The sequence below is a fragment of the Balaenoptera ricei genome, chromosome 1, assembly GCF_028023285.1.
Source record: "Balaenoptera ricei isolate mBalRic1 chromosome 1, mBalRic1.hap2, whole genome shotgun sequence".
In the NCBI taxonomy this organism is placed as follows: domain Eukaryota; kingdom Metazoa; phylum Chordata; class Mammalia; order Artiodactyla; family Balaenopteridae; genus Balaenoptera; species Balaenoptera ricei.
In genome coordinates, this window is record NC_082639.1 from 26,898,252 (window position 1) to 26,917,156 (window position 18,905).

The 18,905-nt window shown below is 50.0% G+C and overlaps 1 protein-coding gene across 1 annotated transcript in view; it reads right to left on the reverse strand.

The window, feature by feature from the left end:
- CSMD2 (CUB and Sushi multiple domains 2) overlaps window positions 1-18,905 on the reverse strand; it is a 658,022-nt gene that overhangs the window by 271,621 nt on the left and 367,496 nt on the right. Inside the window, exon 13 of the mRNA XM_059896727.1 lies at window positions 10,899-11,081. Within this exon, the coding sequence (XP_059752710.1) occupies window positions 10,899-11,081 (183 nt within the window). The remainder of the gene's footprint in view (window positions 1-10,898; window positions 11,082-18,905) is intronic.

Genomic DNA, 18,905 nt, shown 5'->3' on the forward strand with positions numbered 1-18,905 from the left:
GTTCCCCTGGACCGTAAGGGAGTATGTTTGGATTTCCTTCCAGGGGAATCCACGATGATCCAGGGGAGTTTACAGTTAGCCTGAGAGAGCTACCTTCAAGACCAGGAGCTTGACCTGACTCCCTGAGCAAGATGGGAGTTAACCAGGTAGCCGAGGGGAGCAGTCCTGTACTCAGCCCATCTCCCCGAGACCCCCCCAAATTGCCTTTGTACATAGGACTGGAGGAAGGGTCTTTGTTCCCCCAAGAGAGGTAGCCCAAGGCTCTCCTTGAAAGCCAACCCCTAGAAAAGGCGAGCAGTGCCTTCCCCGGGAACCACAGAGCCTGAGGACACCCACAACACCCAGCACTGATGGGGATGTACTTCTGGCCACGTGAGATGACAGGTTCGTCCCGAGGCTCACAGGACGGGGGAGGGTACTGCGAGAGCTTTGAGCCCCAGCCCCGGAGCCAGCAGCTGTGAAAACAGACCCTGACTAGAGAGGCTGTGTCTCCCCCATAGCTCTCTTAGCAGACATCGCAGAGCACCATGGAGAAGGCACGGTCTGTGCTGCGGCATGGGGAATGCACTTGGCATACACATAACTTTGAAAATGTTATAAAGGGAGAAGAACCTGTTTGCTCTGATTCCAAAGCTGAAAGCTGAAGTGAGAATGGTAGGTATACCCATTCCCCAGCGGCCCTCAAGCAGAGGTCACAGCCCAGGGTAAGACCCCCAAAGCTTGGTCAGTCTTTCCAGCCCCCAGGCCACCCAGGTGGCTGTGGTCCCCAGATACCTTGGACCAGGACTCCTAGCTGTAGGAATATGGCCTTCGGACTGTTTTTGCAGTTTGGTTCTGGATATATCCCTGGGTTGGACTGGGCTGAAATTTTGCCCATGATCCTCCAAGAAATCTTCTGAGAATCTTCCAACTGGAATAAATTTTTTTCCCTTACATACTGGTAGCACTTTGTGGCCACATCTATAAATTGCACTAATTCAAAGATTGCTTTATAATAAAAGTATGTGCTTGTCACACTCACTAGACCATGAGCTCTTGGCAGACAAGAACCATGTTAAAATTATGCCCATCCCTTTCCCAGTTCCCTTTTCCGACTGTCGGGTGTATAGCAGCCCCTCCCCTCCACCTTTTGCTGCATTCAGAGAAATGAAAGGCAGGCAATCGCAACATCGAGTTGTAATGTCACAGTACTGAGCTTCGCATCCCATGCCTCACTAGGATATCAATACTGAGGTCAACGTTCTTTGGACCCCAGAAGGCCACCACCATCGTAACCACCCGAGTTATGGCAGCCTCAGCCTGGCCAGCCTCATAGTAACAACATATGACCACAACATATATGACCACGTACATCCTAGCCCCATGCCTCAAGAGGCTGCCATCTTGACAGGGGACCAAGCCCCCCAGGAATGATCCCAAACACCCCTGCAAGCCATGGGCACACAGTAGGTACTCCCTATTAGTGGGGTTCACTAATCTGATCTAGATCACTTAGGAAGGCTTTAGAACAATCATTCCTGGGCCCCATCCCAGACCTGCTGCATCAGAATTTCTGGGGATGAGACCACGATTCTGTATTTTAAAAAGCCTATGAGTGATTCTCACGATTAGCTGGGTTGGGTCTATTTTGTATTGGGCAGGGCCATCAAAGATACCTCCTTCCCCCATAATGTATCAATTTAAAAATAATGGTAACAAGTGCTGTTTGTGACCCACACTGGCGTGGTAGGAAGAGCGTTGACTCTGCTTCCTTGGATGTGCTGGTAGCCTCCTTTGTGAACCATCCCTTCACATCCAGTCTTTGCCTGATGAGACCCTACCCAGGTACACTGAACACTTTCATTCCACAGACTCACTTCTTACAGCCAGATCCTGAGCCCAGCCCAGCCACGCCTGACAGTCATGGGGAAGTCCCGCCCCCTCAAACCAGTGGGCTGAGATGTGAGTCTGGTTTCATACAGGCAGCATTTGGTGGGCTTCCGAGGAGCCCAGCACACCCACAGGCCCACAGAGTTTCAGGAGCCTCCCCACCTGCCACCCCTGCCCCACCACGTGTGCCCCAGCTCAGGGACTGGGCTTCTGTTCTGGTTCTTGGTTTCCTCTGCAGTCCCTGCTGTGAGTAAAGCTCTTAATGAAACTGCAGCCTCTTGCTGGGGCTGGGATACGCTGCACAGTAGACCCTGTTCCCCTGGGTGAGGACCTGATCCAACCCAGAAGCCACCTTCACCCATCAAGTACCTGCCTATTGAAGAATAAGGGTAACAAGCGATGCAGGACCCACACTGGCCTGGTAGGACAAGTGTTGACTCTACTTCCTTGGATATTCTGATTGGAAGTGCTGGCCGGCCCCTATGTGAGCCATCCCTTCATTCAGGGTTAGTTCTCCGAGCCTCGGCCCCCCTCGACTCTGGGTTACCTTTCCCAGGCTGCCCCTGTGGTCCTGGTAGGCTTCGCAGCCATGACTGCAGTGCCCATTCCCCACTGCAGGAGCAGACAGAGATGCTTCCCAGCTCTTGCCATCATCAGGACTTTCTGCTCAAGGAACTGACCCCTTTGGATTACTGGGGTCCTTCTACAGAGCAGGCGCCCCCAGCTCTGCTCATCACTAGCACAGTGAGACCACACGTCTTCAGGGTCCAGGTGCTGGGGGCCTGGGTAGCAGAGGAAGGGGGCCCAGAACTACACACGCTGGTTTTCAATTTCCAGGAATGGACCTGAAATTGACAAACTTGGACCAAAGCAACCCCCAGGTTCCCTGCTTCTCTCCCGGGGCCACGTGTGTGTTCATGGGACCTTTAAGGCAGCCCAGAGAAATGAGGAGAACATTACATCAGCGGAGGAAGTTCACACCGCCCTTGTGATCACAGCCCCTGCCCCAATCACAAGCAGTTCCCAGGAATATTATCCCTCACACCGAGGCTGACGTCTTCAAACCTCAGCTGATCCCAGTTCTGGTTCTGAACATTTGAAAGAGGCAATTTCCAAGGACTCTAGCTATTGTGATCACATTTTCTGGGATAAAGGAAAGGATGCTTGAAATTGCACTTGTCCTGGAAAATCTGGGATTATATATTTAGGGGGAACGCCAGGATTCAGCCACAGAGAGGAGGGAAAACGGGACATGCTTCAGGTGTGCACAGGGCATTGCGGTCGAGATGGGAGAGGAGTGAAAAAGCACCTGCCTGTTTAAAAATACAGCTAGCAAGCGACGTATGTGACCTATGTGAAGAAAACCACAAAGCTGTTATATTTAGAAAAATGAAAGTAGATGAACAAAGAGAGTGACACACCATGTTTCTAGATGGGAAGGCTGTGTAGTATAAAAATGCCTATTTTCCTCAAGTTAATTTATAGTTTAATAGGAGCACACATACAAAATCCCAATAGGATTTTTTTTTACTATGACAAAATGATTCTAAAATTAATCTTGAAGAGCAAACAGATGAGAATAACAATGAATATTCTGAAAGAGAAAATAATTAAGGGAGGAAGGAGTAGTTTCCAGCTCTGCCAGATATTAGAACATATTATAAAACAACAATTAAAATTATTCAACACCGGTGCTAAGATAGAAATTAGCAGCAGAACAAAGTGGTGAGTCAAGAAACAGACTTAACTACATTTGAGGATTCAGAATGTGATAGAACAATTCATTTCCCTCAAATCAAAAGGGAAATGAATTACTTAATAAATCGTGTTGGAAAACTGTGTAATAGTTTGGACAATATCATGCATTCATCTAAATAAACTCCAGATGGATTAACAAATTATGTTTTAAAAAAAATCAAATTACTGACAAATAACTAAAAATACAACAAGCTGTTTGTTAGATCTGTGGCAGAATGATAACTTTGTCAGCTTTGAAAAGAAATCACAAATATCAAGAGATTTGTCTATATAAAAATGTAAAAGAACTGTACAATGTAAAATAGCAAAACAAAAAGAAAGAAAAAAGAAAGCTAGAGATTGGGAAGATATGTGTATCAAATAGAAAGATCCTTCAAATTGGAAAGGAAAATACCAACACGATACTCTCGCAGCCACACGTCAGGACAGACAGTTGTTACACAGGGGTTACAAATAGCAAATGCCCCATGTCCTTGCTGGGCAGGACTGGACCCAGGCCAGCTAGAGAAAGGCCAGGACTGGAGCCTCTGTCCAGGGTCCTGTAATGGAAATCCTGACACCACTTTCATACCTCTTGCTCCAACAGGGGCATGCTTCCAGCCATGGGTACAAACCAGTCTCTCCAGATCCTACTCCCATGGACCCCACCTCTCTTCTTTCACTCACCCATGTTCAGCAGCAGCCAACCCCTTTAGGAACCACTGCAAATCAAGTATGCAGACTGTGCATGTGTGTGTGCACATGTGTGTGTAGGTGTGTGTAGGTGTGTGTATGTGTGTCAATGTATCCAATGAACATCCTCCTTTTGCAGAGGTCCAGACACCCTGGCTTTTCTCAGAACCCAGTACTGCCACTAGGGTAGCTCCCTTCCCAGCAGGGCTTCAAATCTATCCTCCCCTCTTTGAGCCCCAACTATTCTAATAGCGATGACCTAAGTCTACGCTCTAAGAGCAGAGGGGCTGTTGCTTCCCTGTTCCACACCCACTGCGATGCCTGCCCCATCGCTGGCCCCCAATGGATATGTGTTAAATAAAAGAATGAATCTTCATGGGGCAGGTTCTAAATGCATCTGATTCACCAGTGCTTTCTAGTTGAAAAGCTAAATTTTGAACCACAAGAGCCCACTTTAATTTACATAATTATCTCTATCTTCATGTTAGAGCGAGCTCTTTGAAGTCAAGGGCTGTGCTCAATTCGTCTCTACATTCACAGCACTTATCATAACATTTGGCACTTTGCGCAAGTTGACAAGGGTGTGCTGGAGGGATGTATTCAACTTATACCTATTAAATTAGCAATTTTTAAAAGGCTGCACAAATACTTGAGGTTTGGCGATGCTGGTAGAGGTTACAAGAGATATATGTGACCTATATGAAGAAAACCACAAAGTTGTTATATTTAGAAAAGGGGAAGTAGATGAACACAAGAGAAATCTATGCCATATTTCTGGATGGGAAGGACATGTATTATATGAATCTTATTTTTAACCTTAAAGCTTTTGCTGTTGACATTATGACCTGGCACAACATTTTTGGGGAGCAACCTAGGAGTATACATCAAGAGGTATTTTTAAATGTTCCTACTCTGGCCCAACAACGTCATTCCTGGAAACTTATCTTAAGAAAATAATTCAAGAGAAGAAAAAAAAAAAGGCCATACACTTGAGGATGTTCATTATAGCCTTGTATAAAAATAATTGAACATAATTGGTAGCCTAAGTTATGGTCCACTCACTAGACAGAATATTCTATAGGCATGAAGAATGATAACTACAAAAGACATGTAGTAACATGGCAAGATATGCAATATAATGTGAACTTGAAGAGACAGAATGAGAGACGGTATGTTCACTTTGATTAAAACCATCCGAGGGCTTTCCTGGTGGCGCAGCGGTTCAGAATCCGCCTGCCAATGCAGGGGACACGGGTTCGAGCCCTGGTCTGGGAGGATCCCACATGCCGCGGAGCAACTGGGCCCGTGAGCCACAACGACTGAGCCTGCGCGTCTGGAGCCTGTGCTCCGCAGCAAGAGAGGCCGCGATAGTGAGAGGCCCGCGCACCGCGATGAAGAGTGGCCCTCGCTCGCCGCAACCAGAGAAAGCCCTCGCACAGAAACGAAGACCCAACACAGCCAAAAAAAAAAAAAAAAAAAAAAAAAAAAACCATCCGAAATATGTGTGTACATGCATAAGAATCAAAAAGGAATAGCCAAATTTGAAAATGATTAAGGAAATGAATTAAGAGTATCTTATTCATTTAAACTTTTAAAATACTAGAATATACCAAAAGCCTGTGTTGAGTAGTGGCCCTTAAGCCCCAGATACTTATTGAAAGAGTTACAGCACATTATATAGGACATGGCACTAAGAGATCACCACTTCGAGCTGAGCAGGATCGATCATCCTCAGAGGCCCTCCAGTTTAGAATTTTACCAGGAAAAGCCATACCCTCTTATGCAGCTGACTCTGTACATAGCAGGTGCTCAATAAATCAAAATGGATGGATAAATGGATGGGTAGAAGGAATGAGAAAAAGTAAAGATGAGGAAATGCCTTTGACACCAGTATATTGCATACTGGTGTGCAAATACTGATGTAGTCCCAACAAGGGTCATGGATCTAGCCTTCATGAATTTGTTTCACACTTGTCAATCTCTGTTACTTCATGGGGGTAACACAGACAACAGTTTGTTTCTGTAGTCTGGACGAATTTTGTTGTCCTAAGACTTCCCTGTTTCTCCTGCTGCAGATGACCCCTTGGATTCTGGATGTCTGGTGCAATAGAGAGAGTACAGGATCTGGAGTAGAAGCCTGCCCTGTCAAGTAATAGTTCAAATTCCAGCCCATCATTTAATGGTTCTATAACCTCTGAGCCTATGTACCTTGTCTCCTTGAGCTTTGTTTTCATCTGTAAAAATGAGAGAATAAATATTCCATAACGTTGTAAGGAAGATGCCTATCTTCCCAATGACATAAAACATGTAATAAATGCGGGCATCTTCCCTTACCCCATGCTTCCTCACTGTCACTACTCTATAGATTTTAATCACGATCTAACACAAAATGCAAATATACAGATTTCATTGTATTTAGAAGTTGACAAGACTAGGTTATCCTAGACTGGTGGTTCTCCACCCTGGGTGGCTTTTTTCCCCCAGAGGATGTATGGCAACGTCTGGAGACATTTTTGGTTGTCACAACTGGCAGCGGGAGGTGGGTGTGTGTGCTACCAGCTTCTAGAGGGTAGAGAACAAGGCTGCTGCTAAAACACCCTGCAATGCACAAGACTGCCCCCGACAAAAAAGAATCATCTGGCCCCAAATGTCAGTAGTGCTGAGGCTGAGGATCCTGATGACCCTAGGACTCAATCCATTTCTCTGTCCAGCAACCTGTGTGTGTGTGTGTGTGTGTGTGTGTGTGTGTGTGTGTGTGTGTCCAGAGTGTGGGGATGGTTAGGGGGAGGAACACAGGGAGCAAGGGACAGGAGTGTGCTAGGAGAGGACCATTTCCCGTAGCGTCCCTGTGTGAAGCACCCTCCTTTACCTCCCAACCCTTCAAGGCCCAGCTCCAGCCCCGTATCATCTGTGACATTTTCTTTGAGCCCCAGAGGACCCACTTCTCCCTCCCTTGGTCTCTCAAGGTTCGGCTGCTGATTTGTAACTCGCACTGTATACATCTCAGTATATTCCCATTTCACACCTATGCCATATACATTAGGAACTGAGCAATTAGGATTCACACCTTCTCGTGGTGGTTTACAAAATGGCGAAGGGAAGCTGGCATTTGTGCAGTCTTGGCGTTTCTCTGGTGAAGGCTGTTTTGAAACTTCTTCTGCAAGTGGCTGTTAATGGACTGATAATTGGTTTCCTGGCTTCCTTATGAAGTGTGAAGTATTCTGCTAGCCTGTCAACAAAGCATCAAGTGTTGTGCAAACCACCATGAGAGTTATTTGTATCTTCCTTCCCTTGTATCTCTTGTTGTGGAGGAATAAGTGGACAGGCTCTCGATGTCCCTGTGAGGAAGGTGAAGAGTATGTGTAACCTGCGGGGAGCTTTCTCACCAGGAGCCCAGGTTGAGCATGTTTCCCAGGCAGAGCCCGAAGAGCTCTGACTCCAATGCCTGGCGCTTGGCACGGGGTAGACACGCAGTAAATACTGTTGAATGGATGGAAAGTGGCACTGGTGCCACCTGATTTGGAGCAGTGATCCCTGGAGATGTGAATTAGCCAAGGAAGAAGAGAGAGTAAGAGGAGAGAAGCTGGCTCCGTCTTTTCTTTCAAAATGCTTTTCACTGCGAGAAACATCATCATCTTTAAAACCGAGTGAAAAAAAGACCATCTACTGAGCATCTACTGCTGTGAGGGCAGCTCGAAAGCCAACGAAATGATTCTGAAGTCCCTGCTTGCTACAGAAAATGTTTTGGAACATGAAGGCAACAGTGTATTTGTGTAGTCTCGGCAGGCAATACCCGAGTAAGGAACTGTTTTGAAGAAAATGTTTCAAGAGAAGAACAATGCATTGCTGTGCACTTTTTGGACAACTGTTCAAAGAAAGTGGAGCCATCAAAACATCCCCCCAATCCTCTTCTAAACCCTCAGAAGGAAAGAACAGTACGGTTTGCTAAATATTGTGTTAATATTTATCGTGACTAATGTGTGCTAAAATTTAGGACGCTTAAGCTAACGTTTGCTAGAGGTGCTTTTCTATGTACATTTATGACCACATTATAAAACACAGAGGCTGACTGTACTATTTTATATTTTTATAACTGCTTACAGATGTTGTCCCTTTTCTGCAGATCACACACTATGATATATTTGATCTGGGATCAGAAGCAGATCGCCACATTTTAACTTTATCCCTTGAAGCATGAGCTGCTCTGTAAATGACCCAGTTTAGGAAGTGGTTTCTAAATATTCACGATGGAAAACGTGAGGACTATCCACGTCATAGTTGTCTTTTTCTGTAAATACGATCATAGAGGCTTAGAATTTGGGGCGTGCCACCCCATCGGATAGATTAGTAAACCAAAGTCCAGAGAGAAGTTGCCCTGGCCATAGTCACAAAACTGAGCCGGGACTAAGACACAGGTCTCCCAGATGTTGAATCCAAAGTTCTCTCAGAGCGCCCGGATTTTCTTAGTACCATCTTTCACCACCTGAGGGCAAAGCCCAGGACCTAGGGATGCATCAGCTTAGGGGCTGGGTCCTCAGTAGAGAGCTGACAGATGGCACTCACTCGTGACCTTGCTTGTGGTGCAAAGGCCTGGGGCCCGCTGGCTCTCCCTGGCCTCCTCCACTGAAGCCAGCACCCCTGAGACTCAAGCTGTGTCTCTTACACCCAAATGAGCAGAAAAGCCCGAGTAATGGGAGTACCTTGGGGATACCATCCCCCATCTCCCAGAATCATCCAGAAGAAGAAATGCCATCCTAGCCCCCCAGAGTGCCTGCTTCACGGTTCTCATCAGTAAGCCTGGGGCTCCTCTTCCTTATTTTAAACCACAGAGAGCACCGCCCCATGTCTTCCAGGACTGCTCTGCCCTCATCTCTTCTCAGGTGATTGTAAGCAGTGCCCAGCATCCCGTCAGCCTTCCTCCTGGAAACGAGGGGCCTGCTGAGCAGCACTTACAGAAGGTTCTAGAAAGATTTCCTGAAACTACTTCTAAGAGCCAAAGGGTCAAGTAAATTCCTGGAGGGCTTGAGTGACAGACCCCACCCCCCCACCCCCCGTAGCGTTCTGCTCCCCGCATCTCTCAGCTTGTGGGGCAGGGAACTTCATCCTGGTTCCAAGTGGCTGGCTGGCTCTGCTACACACTTCCCTCCTGCCAGCTCTCTGCCCCAGAGGCCTGACCCTTTCCTGTTCTCCCTGCCTTGTTTCACCTAGATGGATTTCAGAGATGGAACACCCACACTACCTGGGACTCCCACAGTCTGGACCTTTGCCTTCTGAGGCCCTGCCTCCGACGCACCCTGTGGAACTCCATTCCACCCACCCACTCTGCCCTGGGCTCGTTTCTAGACTGTCAGGCCCTTTGTTCCTGCCTGCCTGGAGCTGCCCCCTGCTAACCTCCCCTGCCCCTCCGGTCCCCTTGGCTTTCAGGGTACACATATCTAACCACCTTGGGCCAGAGATGGGCAGCCAATTTCATGCAGTTTTATTTTTTTCAATAAGGGTGGTTTGCTTAATGTGTATCTAAGAACGATTTGATCTTTAAACCTCTGCAAGAATTTTTACACAAGCTCACAAGTCATCAAAAATGCTTTGTCAACTACACAAAGTGATTTTTTTGTTTGAAAAGTAGAATCACCGTGGTATGACCCAACTCACCAACTCACATGCCAAACTCTCTGTCATCACAGATACTCCCTTATAGTCGCCCATGTCATTCCTCTCCCCGGCCCCAAGGGGCAACCACTCTCTATGAGGCAGCACTCCAAGGCCCTGAGAAGCCCACTGAGATGGCAAGAAAGATCAGAGGGTCAGTCTGTCTGCCCCTCCCTGAGGGAAGCAGATTGTAAGAGACGGAGAGGGGCAGTGGCAAGGGCTGGGAGAAGAAGAGGTGACAGCCCCGAGAGGTAGAACCTTTGATTTCTCAACAAAGACCAAGCCTGCTCCTCTACACACAGTCCCCTTACACTTGCCAATTTCCCTGGGACCCAGGACTTAAAGTATTCTTTGCGCCGGAAAGTGAGGTCAGACCGTCCCAGAGAAAGGAAGAAAGGATTCCTTGTTATCTCCGGAGAACAGAGCACTCAACTCCAACCCTTCCTCTGAAAGATCAACAATTCAAAGACAGCTTGATCCCCATCCCTCCCTAAATCCAATGCAAGAGGAAGCAATCTGATGTAACTTTGTATATATCCCCGCAAGGCCATGGTGTCTCGTGGTACCCCAAGGCTGGCACAGAGTCTACAGTCTTACGAAATCGCCAGCACCTTCTGCCCTGGCTCGACTACATGGCGTCAATGACAGCAAGAAGGGTGAGGAGGAAATGTCGGGGTCTGACGTTGCTCTCAAGGGTCACCAGGGAGAGTAAGACGGCATTGAAGAAGGCCCCCAAATGTCAAGAGTAATCATTCTCAGTGCTACGATCCACGTCACTGCCAGAAATGAGGACTCAGCCAGCAACGTTTTGAGAAGGAGAAGAAACCAACCAGAGTGAAGCTACGGTTATGACCTACGAGGTTCCCAAGGATGGGGTCCGGATTAGCTAGGAAATGGGCCCCTGGCCTCTCGGTGGAGACCCCGAAGCGGCCCCCTCCCCGCTCACTTACACACGCAGCCTGGCTTCTTAGCCGACCACTGGTTATTCTTTTGGCACGTGATTGCCTTCTGCCCCACCAGCTCAAAGGCCGGCTGGCACTCAAACTGGAGGGTATCCCCGTGGCGAAACCAGGAACCTTCCCTCCGGCCGTAGGCAGGTATGCCAGGATCTCCGCAACTGCCCTGCTCGATCTCTGCAAGACAGGAAAAGAGAAAACAGAGACACATGGTGACTCCATGCCTCTCGGAGCTGAAGCCCATGCTGCACCTCCACCACGAGGCTGGGCTCGGAGGGACCCAGGTGGGCTTTTGATGAGAAACCCTGCAAGGTCGTGTTTAAAACAGAATCCTGGGAGGATCAGGCCCTCCTGCTCTCAAATGCCTGGACTCTATGTCCACACAGAGTGTTCCAGGTGCTTGGATATTTTCACTCAGGGAAGGCGGGTCTACATTCTTTGTGAGACACCTGTCCTAGGAATTCACAAGCTCACAGTTTGGAGAGATCTTTACTGACTTGACTTGCATTCAGATTACTCACGTCACTTGATAGATTCTGAGCTCAGTCCCTTCCTGAGCAGCCAAGGCGAGCGCAAGATGAGAAGGTCGCTGACACTTTGCTGCTTGCCTTTCCCCCAGCCAGAGATTCAGTGAGAATCAATATTCACTGCCTTCTGATATGGAAGCACTTTCACGAAGATACATTTTTAATTCAATTTAAGACGGGAGCAGGTAAAATGAAACACGTGACTCATTAAGTATGCCTTTAAAGTTCATTTGATTCAACAGTGGTGAATCAGACAGGGAGTGGCTTCCCTGAGACAGCTCTGGGGGTCTGGGCTCAGGGGGCACGATGGGCTGGCTGCCTCGTGTCAGAGTCAATCAGGACCCCGACCTTCCAGGAAAGGAGTCTGTCCTGGCCAAGTCCCCGGAGCTTCCTCCGGAGTTGCCCCCGCTTCCACCAGCCCCGCGCTTGGTGCTGTGAGAGATGAAGGGCAGGGAGGGGGGGAGGAAGGGGCAGGGAGGGGGTGAGGAAGAAGCAGGAGAGAGGGAGGGGGAGGAGGAGGACCTCTGCTCCTAGAGAGGAAGGCACCCTGCAGGAAGGACGCGAGTCATGACTGATGTGACAGGTGGTGAGGTGAGGACGGCAGGAGTCCTATGATTCGGGAGAGAGGCGGCTGGAGTAAGGGGAAGTTTCTGGACACCTTCCCAGGACTGTCAGGCCAAAGGGACCCTGCATTTTCCGTAGGCACCATTATGGGCTGTCAGGAGCCATAGTCTCTGAAGTTGCTGTGCATGGCCCTGACACGGGTGATTCTGTAAAAGCTTTCTTCCCACAGCTGTTGGGCCCTGTGGGCTGGTCAGGTGAGCCCTGAGTACCGCTGCCTTACACGGATGGGCTACTGACTGTCACATTCATGGTTCCCCTACTACTGGCAGAACAAGGCTTTCTTTGGCTGGGATTGTAGGAGTGTGTGTGTGTGCAAGAGGGAGAGAGATCTAAGTCAAACAGCAAGAGTCCTTGGGTTCAGGGGAGAAGAGGGGTCTGTGTGAGCAGACACCAGGCCTGAGGACTCAAGGGCGGGTCAGCTCACACGTGCCCCTGGCCTGTCCCTCTACACACAGCCTGAAAGCACACCTCAACCCTCCTCTGAAGCTGGCTCTTCTCCTGCCAGGGCTGGGGGAAGGCAGCCACTGAGGCATTCCCAGGAAGGTGGCCCCTTGGCTCCAGATCCCAGAGCCCCAGGGGATCGGGAGGAACGGAAGACGGGCCCCGGGACAAGTCAGCCTGCAGAAGCGAGCAGCAAGGCCCTCTTTCTTCCCGTGTCCCCACACACGTTCTCTCTGGGGCGTGAGACCCTGGCGAGGTCTGTGTCACTGCGGGCACCCTGAGACCTGGAAGGAGGTACCCGGTGTTTGAAGACAGAGCTGGGGCTCACTGCCTGGGACAGGACCCAGGTTTAAGGTGTCCTGGTGAGATCCCCGCATGCTGTAGAAGATGTAAATGCGGGGTCCACCTGCCTGCGTCTTAGACCACAGCAGCTGCTCTGAAGGTGTGATCAGCTCCAGAGAACAAGCATCCTGAGCGGGAGGAAGGAGCTGCCCAGCCCTCTCCACTGTGCAGGCCTGGCTGTTCCACACCCATCCAATTTCTCCTGCCGTCAGTGCGATCAGAAGCATATAATGAGCACCTACTGTGTGCCAGTCCCTGTGCCAGACACCTGAGACCTGGACGTGGGCTCTGGTCTCAAGGACTGAACAATCCTGACAAGGAAGCAAGTATTTACGACACAGGGTGATTTGTGCCATGGATGCGCCCAGGAGGAGCAACAGAACTCAAACTTGGAGGGTGGGGCTGGAAACAGGGTGCGGGAAGTGAGGCACTAACCTTGCACACAAAATCTTAGGGAGCACCAAAAACTCAGCCATCTAGACAAATACGATCTTAGTACAATATTTTGTTTTTAGAAAATCAAAATTGATGCATATAAATCAAATCCAACATGAAGAAGAACACCAGAACTTAATAAAAAGACCAGATCCGACCCAGCACTTGCACAGCTCACCTCACTTGTCTCACCCTAGTCCTGGCCAACAGAGTCTGTCATTATTGAAATGTTATTTTTTTTATCATGGATAATTTGCATTAATCTTGGTTTTTAAAAAATACTACATTAAAATATTATTTAATTACTGAGTTCTTTGGTGCCTCTCTTAAAATTATGCCCAAGGGGAGTGTCTCTCTCATCTCAGCCCAATCCCAACCCTGGCATCAGGGAAGGCTTCTTGGAGGAGGCCTTCTTGGAGGATGTTTAAGCTGAGGCCTGAAGTCTGTGTAGGAGCCAGCAGGTGAAAGGAGTATGTGGGATTCACTGCAGCATTATTTACTAACAGCCAAGCCATGGAAACTTACATGTCCACTGATGGATGGACAGGTAAAGAAAATGTGGCACACACATACAATGGAATATTTTTCAGCCACAAACAAGAAGGAATCCTGCCATTTGTGACATGGATGAAACTTGAGGGCATTATGCTAAGTGAAATAAGTTGTACAGAGAAAGACAAATACCATATGATCTCACTTATACGTGGAATCTAAAAAAAATGAACTCAGAGAAACAGAGAATAGAATGGTGGTTGCCAAGGGTGGGGTGGGGGAAATAGGTGCAGGTGGTAAAAGGATACAAAGTTCCAGTTATAAGATGAATAAGTCAGGGGGATATGATGTACAGCGTGGTGGTTAACTCTGGTTAACGACAGTGTATGGTATATTTGGAAGTTCCTAAGAGGGTAGGTCTTAAAAGTTCTCAACACAAATGCACACACAAACTGTAAGGTGAGGCGATGGGTACGTTAACTAACCTTACTGTGGTAATCATTTCACAATATACACGTATATCAAATCAACATGTTGTACACCTTAAATTTACACAATGTTATATGTTAATTACATCTCAATAAAGCTGGGAAGAAGAGAAAGGCATCAGTGGGAGGGAGAGGAGAGGAAGGACCCTTCAGGTGGGGGAGGAGCCCATGCAGAGTCTCAGAGGCTGTTTGCAGGACTGCAATGATAGAAGTGACGATAACTAGCTAATCGTTACAATCATAACGAACTTTTAGTTACAGAACTAATGACTCTAGCACTGACTATGTGCTGGCAGCCACTCTGAGAACTTTACATATAGTGAATCATTTCATCCTTACAGTAACTGTGACCTAGGTACTATTATCTCCATTTTAAAGGTGAGGAAACTGAGGCACAGAGAAGTGATGTAGTTATCCAAGGTCACAGAGCCAGGAAATGGTGAATCTGAGGTCCAAACCCAGGTTGTATGGTTCCAGGGCCCTTCACCACCATGTCACATTGACTTTCCACAAGCATGAGTACTTTCCGCCAGGTGATGAGAGACGAGGCTGGAAGAGGCAGGCAGGGCCAACCCACAAAAGGGCCTGTTCGAGCTGCTAACGAGACTGGACTTCAGAGTGTAGGCAATGGGGGCTCAGGAAAGGGTTTCATTCCACTTGGCATTTCATAGTGTGGATTTTAAAAAGTCACCCTGACTGCTGCCTGGAGAACGGTCTGGGGGCAGCAATTCTGGAGGCAGGGAGATCATTCATTCATTCAACAAACATTTGAGTGTCTCCTTAGCATGAGCCACTGTGCTGGGCACTGTGGGTGCGACAGAGAACAAGGCAGGCACAGGCCCTGCCGCCACGGAGGTTCCGTTCTAGAGGGAGGCTCTCAGTGATCTGGGAGCTGTTTTGACAGCATCTTGGACTGAGCACAGGCAGAGGGGATGGGGAGAGGCAGAGGGGATGGGGGGAGGCAGAGGGGATGGGGAGAGGCAGAGGGGATGGGGAGAGGCAGAGGGGATGGGCACAGGCAGAGGGGATGGGGACAGGCAGAGGGGATGGGGACAGGCAGAGGGGATGGGGACAGGCAGAGGGGATGGGCACAGGCAGAGGGGATGGGGAGAGGCAGAGGGGATGGGGAGAGGCAGAGGGGATGGGGACAGGCAGAGGGGATGGGGACAGGCAGAGGGGATGGGGACAGGCAGAGGACTTGGGAGGTGTAAAGCAGGAAGACGCCACAGGCCACACTGCGAGTGAGCAGACAGGGGATAAAGGGGAGGCAGGGGCTACGATGACTGCAGGGCTTGGCCTGGGTACCGGGTGTGATTTCATCTTCACCAGATGCACGAGGAGGAGCAGGGCTGGAGGGTCACTCGGCACCTCCACGGGGACATACCTAGTAGAAAGGGGCTACGTGGGTCTTATACCCACGAGGCCAATCGGGTCTAGAAATACAGAATTTGGATTCAGCTCACAGAGGGTCATGAGAAGAATGAGACCACCCAAGGGGAGACATCAGTCCGGACAGAACAGCGAGGGACACCGCAGGGACCAGCAGAAGGCTAGTCCAAGATCCTGCGGGGAGCGGAGCTCCAGAAGCTTAGAGGAGAATGAGTTTCAGGAAGGAGACCAACAGCATCGAATGTGGCAGGGAAGTTTAGAAAGGACTGGAAAGCAGGTCAGTGAAAGGAGCTCACTGGATACTGGCAGGAGACTTGAGTGTGATGATGGGGCCGGCCCGGCACTGACGGGAAAAGAGGAAGACGATCCGGGAAGAGTAGATGACTCGTAAAGAAGACATTTCTTGGAAGTGAAGCAATGGGGAGAATTCAGGTGGCAACTTATGAGGAATATGGCCTTGAGGGGGCAGCTGAAGAGGCTTTTTAAGGTCGAAGAAACTTGACCATGATTAAATGCTAGGGGAGGGCAGAGAGAGAGAGAGAGAATATGAATGCATATAACTGAATGAGAGACACTGGTGAGCTGGAATGGGCAGTGACAGCACGAGGCTATGGAGAAGCAGGAGGCCGGGGCCCAGCGCACGCTGGGGGGCTCACCTTAGAGCCCAGGAAGCTGCCCTTCCCTCGTGATGGGGGGAAGAGGGAAGAGGTGATCACAGCGAGCTTTCAGGTAGGACAGCGGGAGGTTGAAGAAGATCTTGTGATGACACAGGCTCTACTTTCCTAGTGAAGCAGGAGGATGTGTCATGATGTTTGCTGCAGGTGAGGGACCAGTTGTGGGGAAAAGGATGCGACGTTGACAAGAACGTCTGCAACAGTCACCTGGAGAAGAGGAATCATGGCTGGAAGGACTGTCGTGCACCCTGGGTTCCACAGAGGGTGGAGACAGCTCATTTACAGGGGTGCTGCCACCGAGCAGGGCTGTGTGGCTTATCGCAGATCCCTCAGAACCTGGTTCACGTGCTCATGGAGAAATGGCAGGGCGGTGGGCAGGGGGTCAAGGATACTGTTCAAGGAATGGCTGATGTGTGATGCAAGGGTCTCAGGCTGAAGGAGGAAGGAAGTGAACAGAGGAGGAAGGGGAGGGGATGGGGATGGAGAGGCCAAGAGAAGGATGGTGAATGGAGTAGAGGGAGGAACGGGTGGGGGAGCGGAAGGGAAGAGGGGCCCCAGAGCGGGTGGGTGGAGTGAAGGCTTCAGAGGTGCCAGAGAGCAAGGTCCGCACTGACAGGATGGGAGAAGGCTGAGAAACGAGAGGCAAGGTGATGGCGAGACTCAGAGTGGAGAGGAAGAGGCTGGCGACATCCATGAGGAGGGTAGCGAGTGGCAGAGGTGGAGACAGCCTAGGTCAAAGGAGAAGGGTTTGCACGTAGGTGGAACAGCGCTGGAGAGCGAGCGCACGAGCCCACCGCTCAAATGTGAAGTTCCCGGGGCCAGCGGACAGGAGCTGCTAGTGCTGGAGAGGGCTCCTGGGTAGGGGTGACCTCGGGGAAGTCAGGTTTAAGGGCGCACTTGGCAAAGAGGTCCAAGGCGTTGGAGAGGGGCATGTGCAGACCATGGAATCAGGACCAGGTCGGGGGAGAGGAAGAACAGAGCAGGGTGGTTCGAGAGTTTGAGAGCTCCCTTCAGGAAGGCAGGGGGGCTGGGGGCTGGCCCTCAGACACCCTCGTCCTGGTCTGGATCTTCCCTCCAAGCCCAGCGCCAACCCCTGCTGGGGACACACGGGAACCAAGTCCCCTTGCCCTCCCGCAAGGGGACTCCCTGGGCTCCACGGCCCTGCCTGAAAAGGCATGTGACCTTGACCCTCCTGGCCAGGTGCTGACCAAATCTGACATCAGGGCCCAGAAGTGCAAATCCATAAGCCAGATTCTGACTTGGAGGAAATCATGCATGCAGCTTCCTGTTATCTGGCCTAATAGAATTCCCTTCTATAAGTGTTTATCTTTCTCTCTCCGTCCTTCTGCTGACCAGAAGCAAGCTGGCGAACACAAGATGCGAGCTTCAAAGACCCTCAGAATTCCATCACAACTGGGCTCTGCATATTTGCTTTCCCCTTTCTCCGCTGTTTTATTCCTATCGTCTGTGATCAACCTGACTGTCTTCTCCCCAGGTTTTTCAATTTGTGATTCCAAATTGGAATCCTCTTTTATGACAATGTCTGTAGAGAAGGAACTGCTTCTCGTGTCTGTATAAATTCACCATTGGACGTGCTCCAAGAAGGGCAGCGCCGTGTAGAGGGAGAGGAGAGTCCGACCATGGGCTACGACTTGCTGCCTTTCCAACCGGGTGGGACTTCATTTGTTCCTTCACTGATTCTCTGTTCCCTCAGCCCGGGCTGCAGCTTCCCCTCCTCCCCAAGGTCACACGGCCGACTGCTCACGCTACAGACTCTAGCTTAAGACGTCACCTCCTCAAGGTGCTTTCCCTGACCTCTCTCCTTAGATGTTTCCCTTTTCCTTTGCTCTCTTGGCACCCTGGTCTTTTTCTTTGTAGCACCGATCGTAAGCATTCCTCTATTCATTTCATTAGTTCCTGTTCTAGACATTGCACGTATAGCGGTGGAAAAAAAGGGCAAAAATCTCCGCTCTCCTGGAGCCTACTGCCTGTTGGGGCATCAGGGACCACCTGGTTCACCATCTCAGCCCCCACTGGCGCCCCACTGGCTGTCAGGTGGCTTCCTCGTTTCTCATCTCCCCACGCACTGGAAGGGAAGCCCTATGGAGGCAGGCGTCAGTTGTGTGTTGTTGATCGCTTAGCACGGCGTCTGGAGCACAGACAGCACGCTGCTCAGTGTGTGAGCACAGCTGATACGTGTTGCACGGGGAGTGTGTCAAATGCCACGCTCAGTGCTAATGATACAGAGCTGCCTGACCCAGGGCCCCTGCCCTTGGACCACTCACAGTCAGGTGGCTCTAGAGATAGTTACAGAGTAAATGATGGGGGGCCGGGACGGGGTGTGTACCTGACCACACAACCTCTGGGGGCGAAGGGGAGGCAGCTCCGGTCTCGGGCTGGGGCTGGGGGAGGCAAAAGGCTTCATGGAGGTTGCCCAGGCAGACACAGGAATCAGCCTGGATTCTGCCCTCCCCTCCCCATCACAGCTCTCGCTAACCACCTCCTGGCGGCTCCTCCTCCCGGACATCCCTGCACCCTCTGCTCTCCATTCTTCCCCTCACCGCCTAAGTCCACCCCTCTCAATTCCTC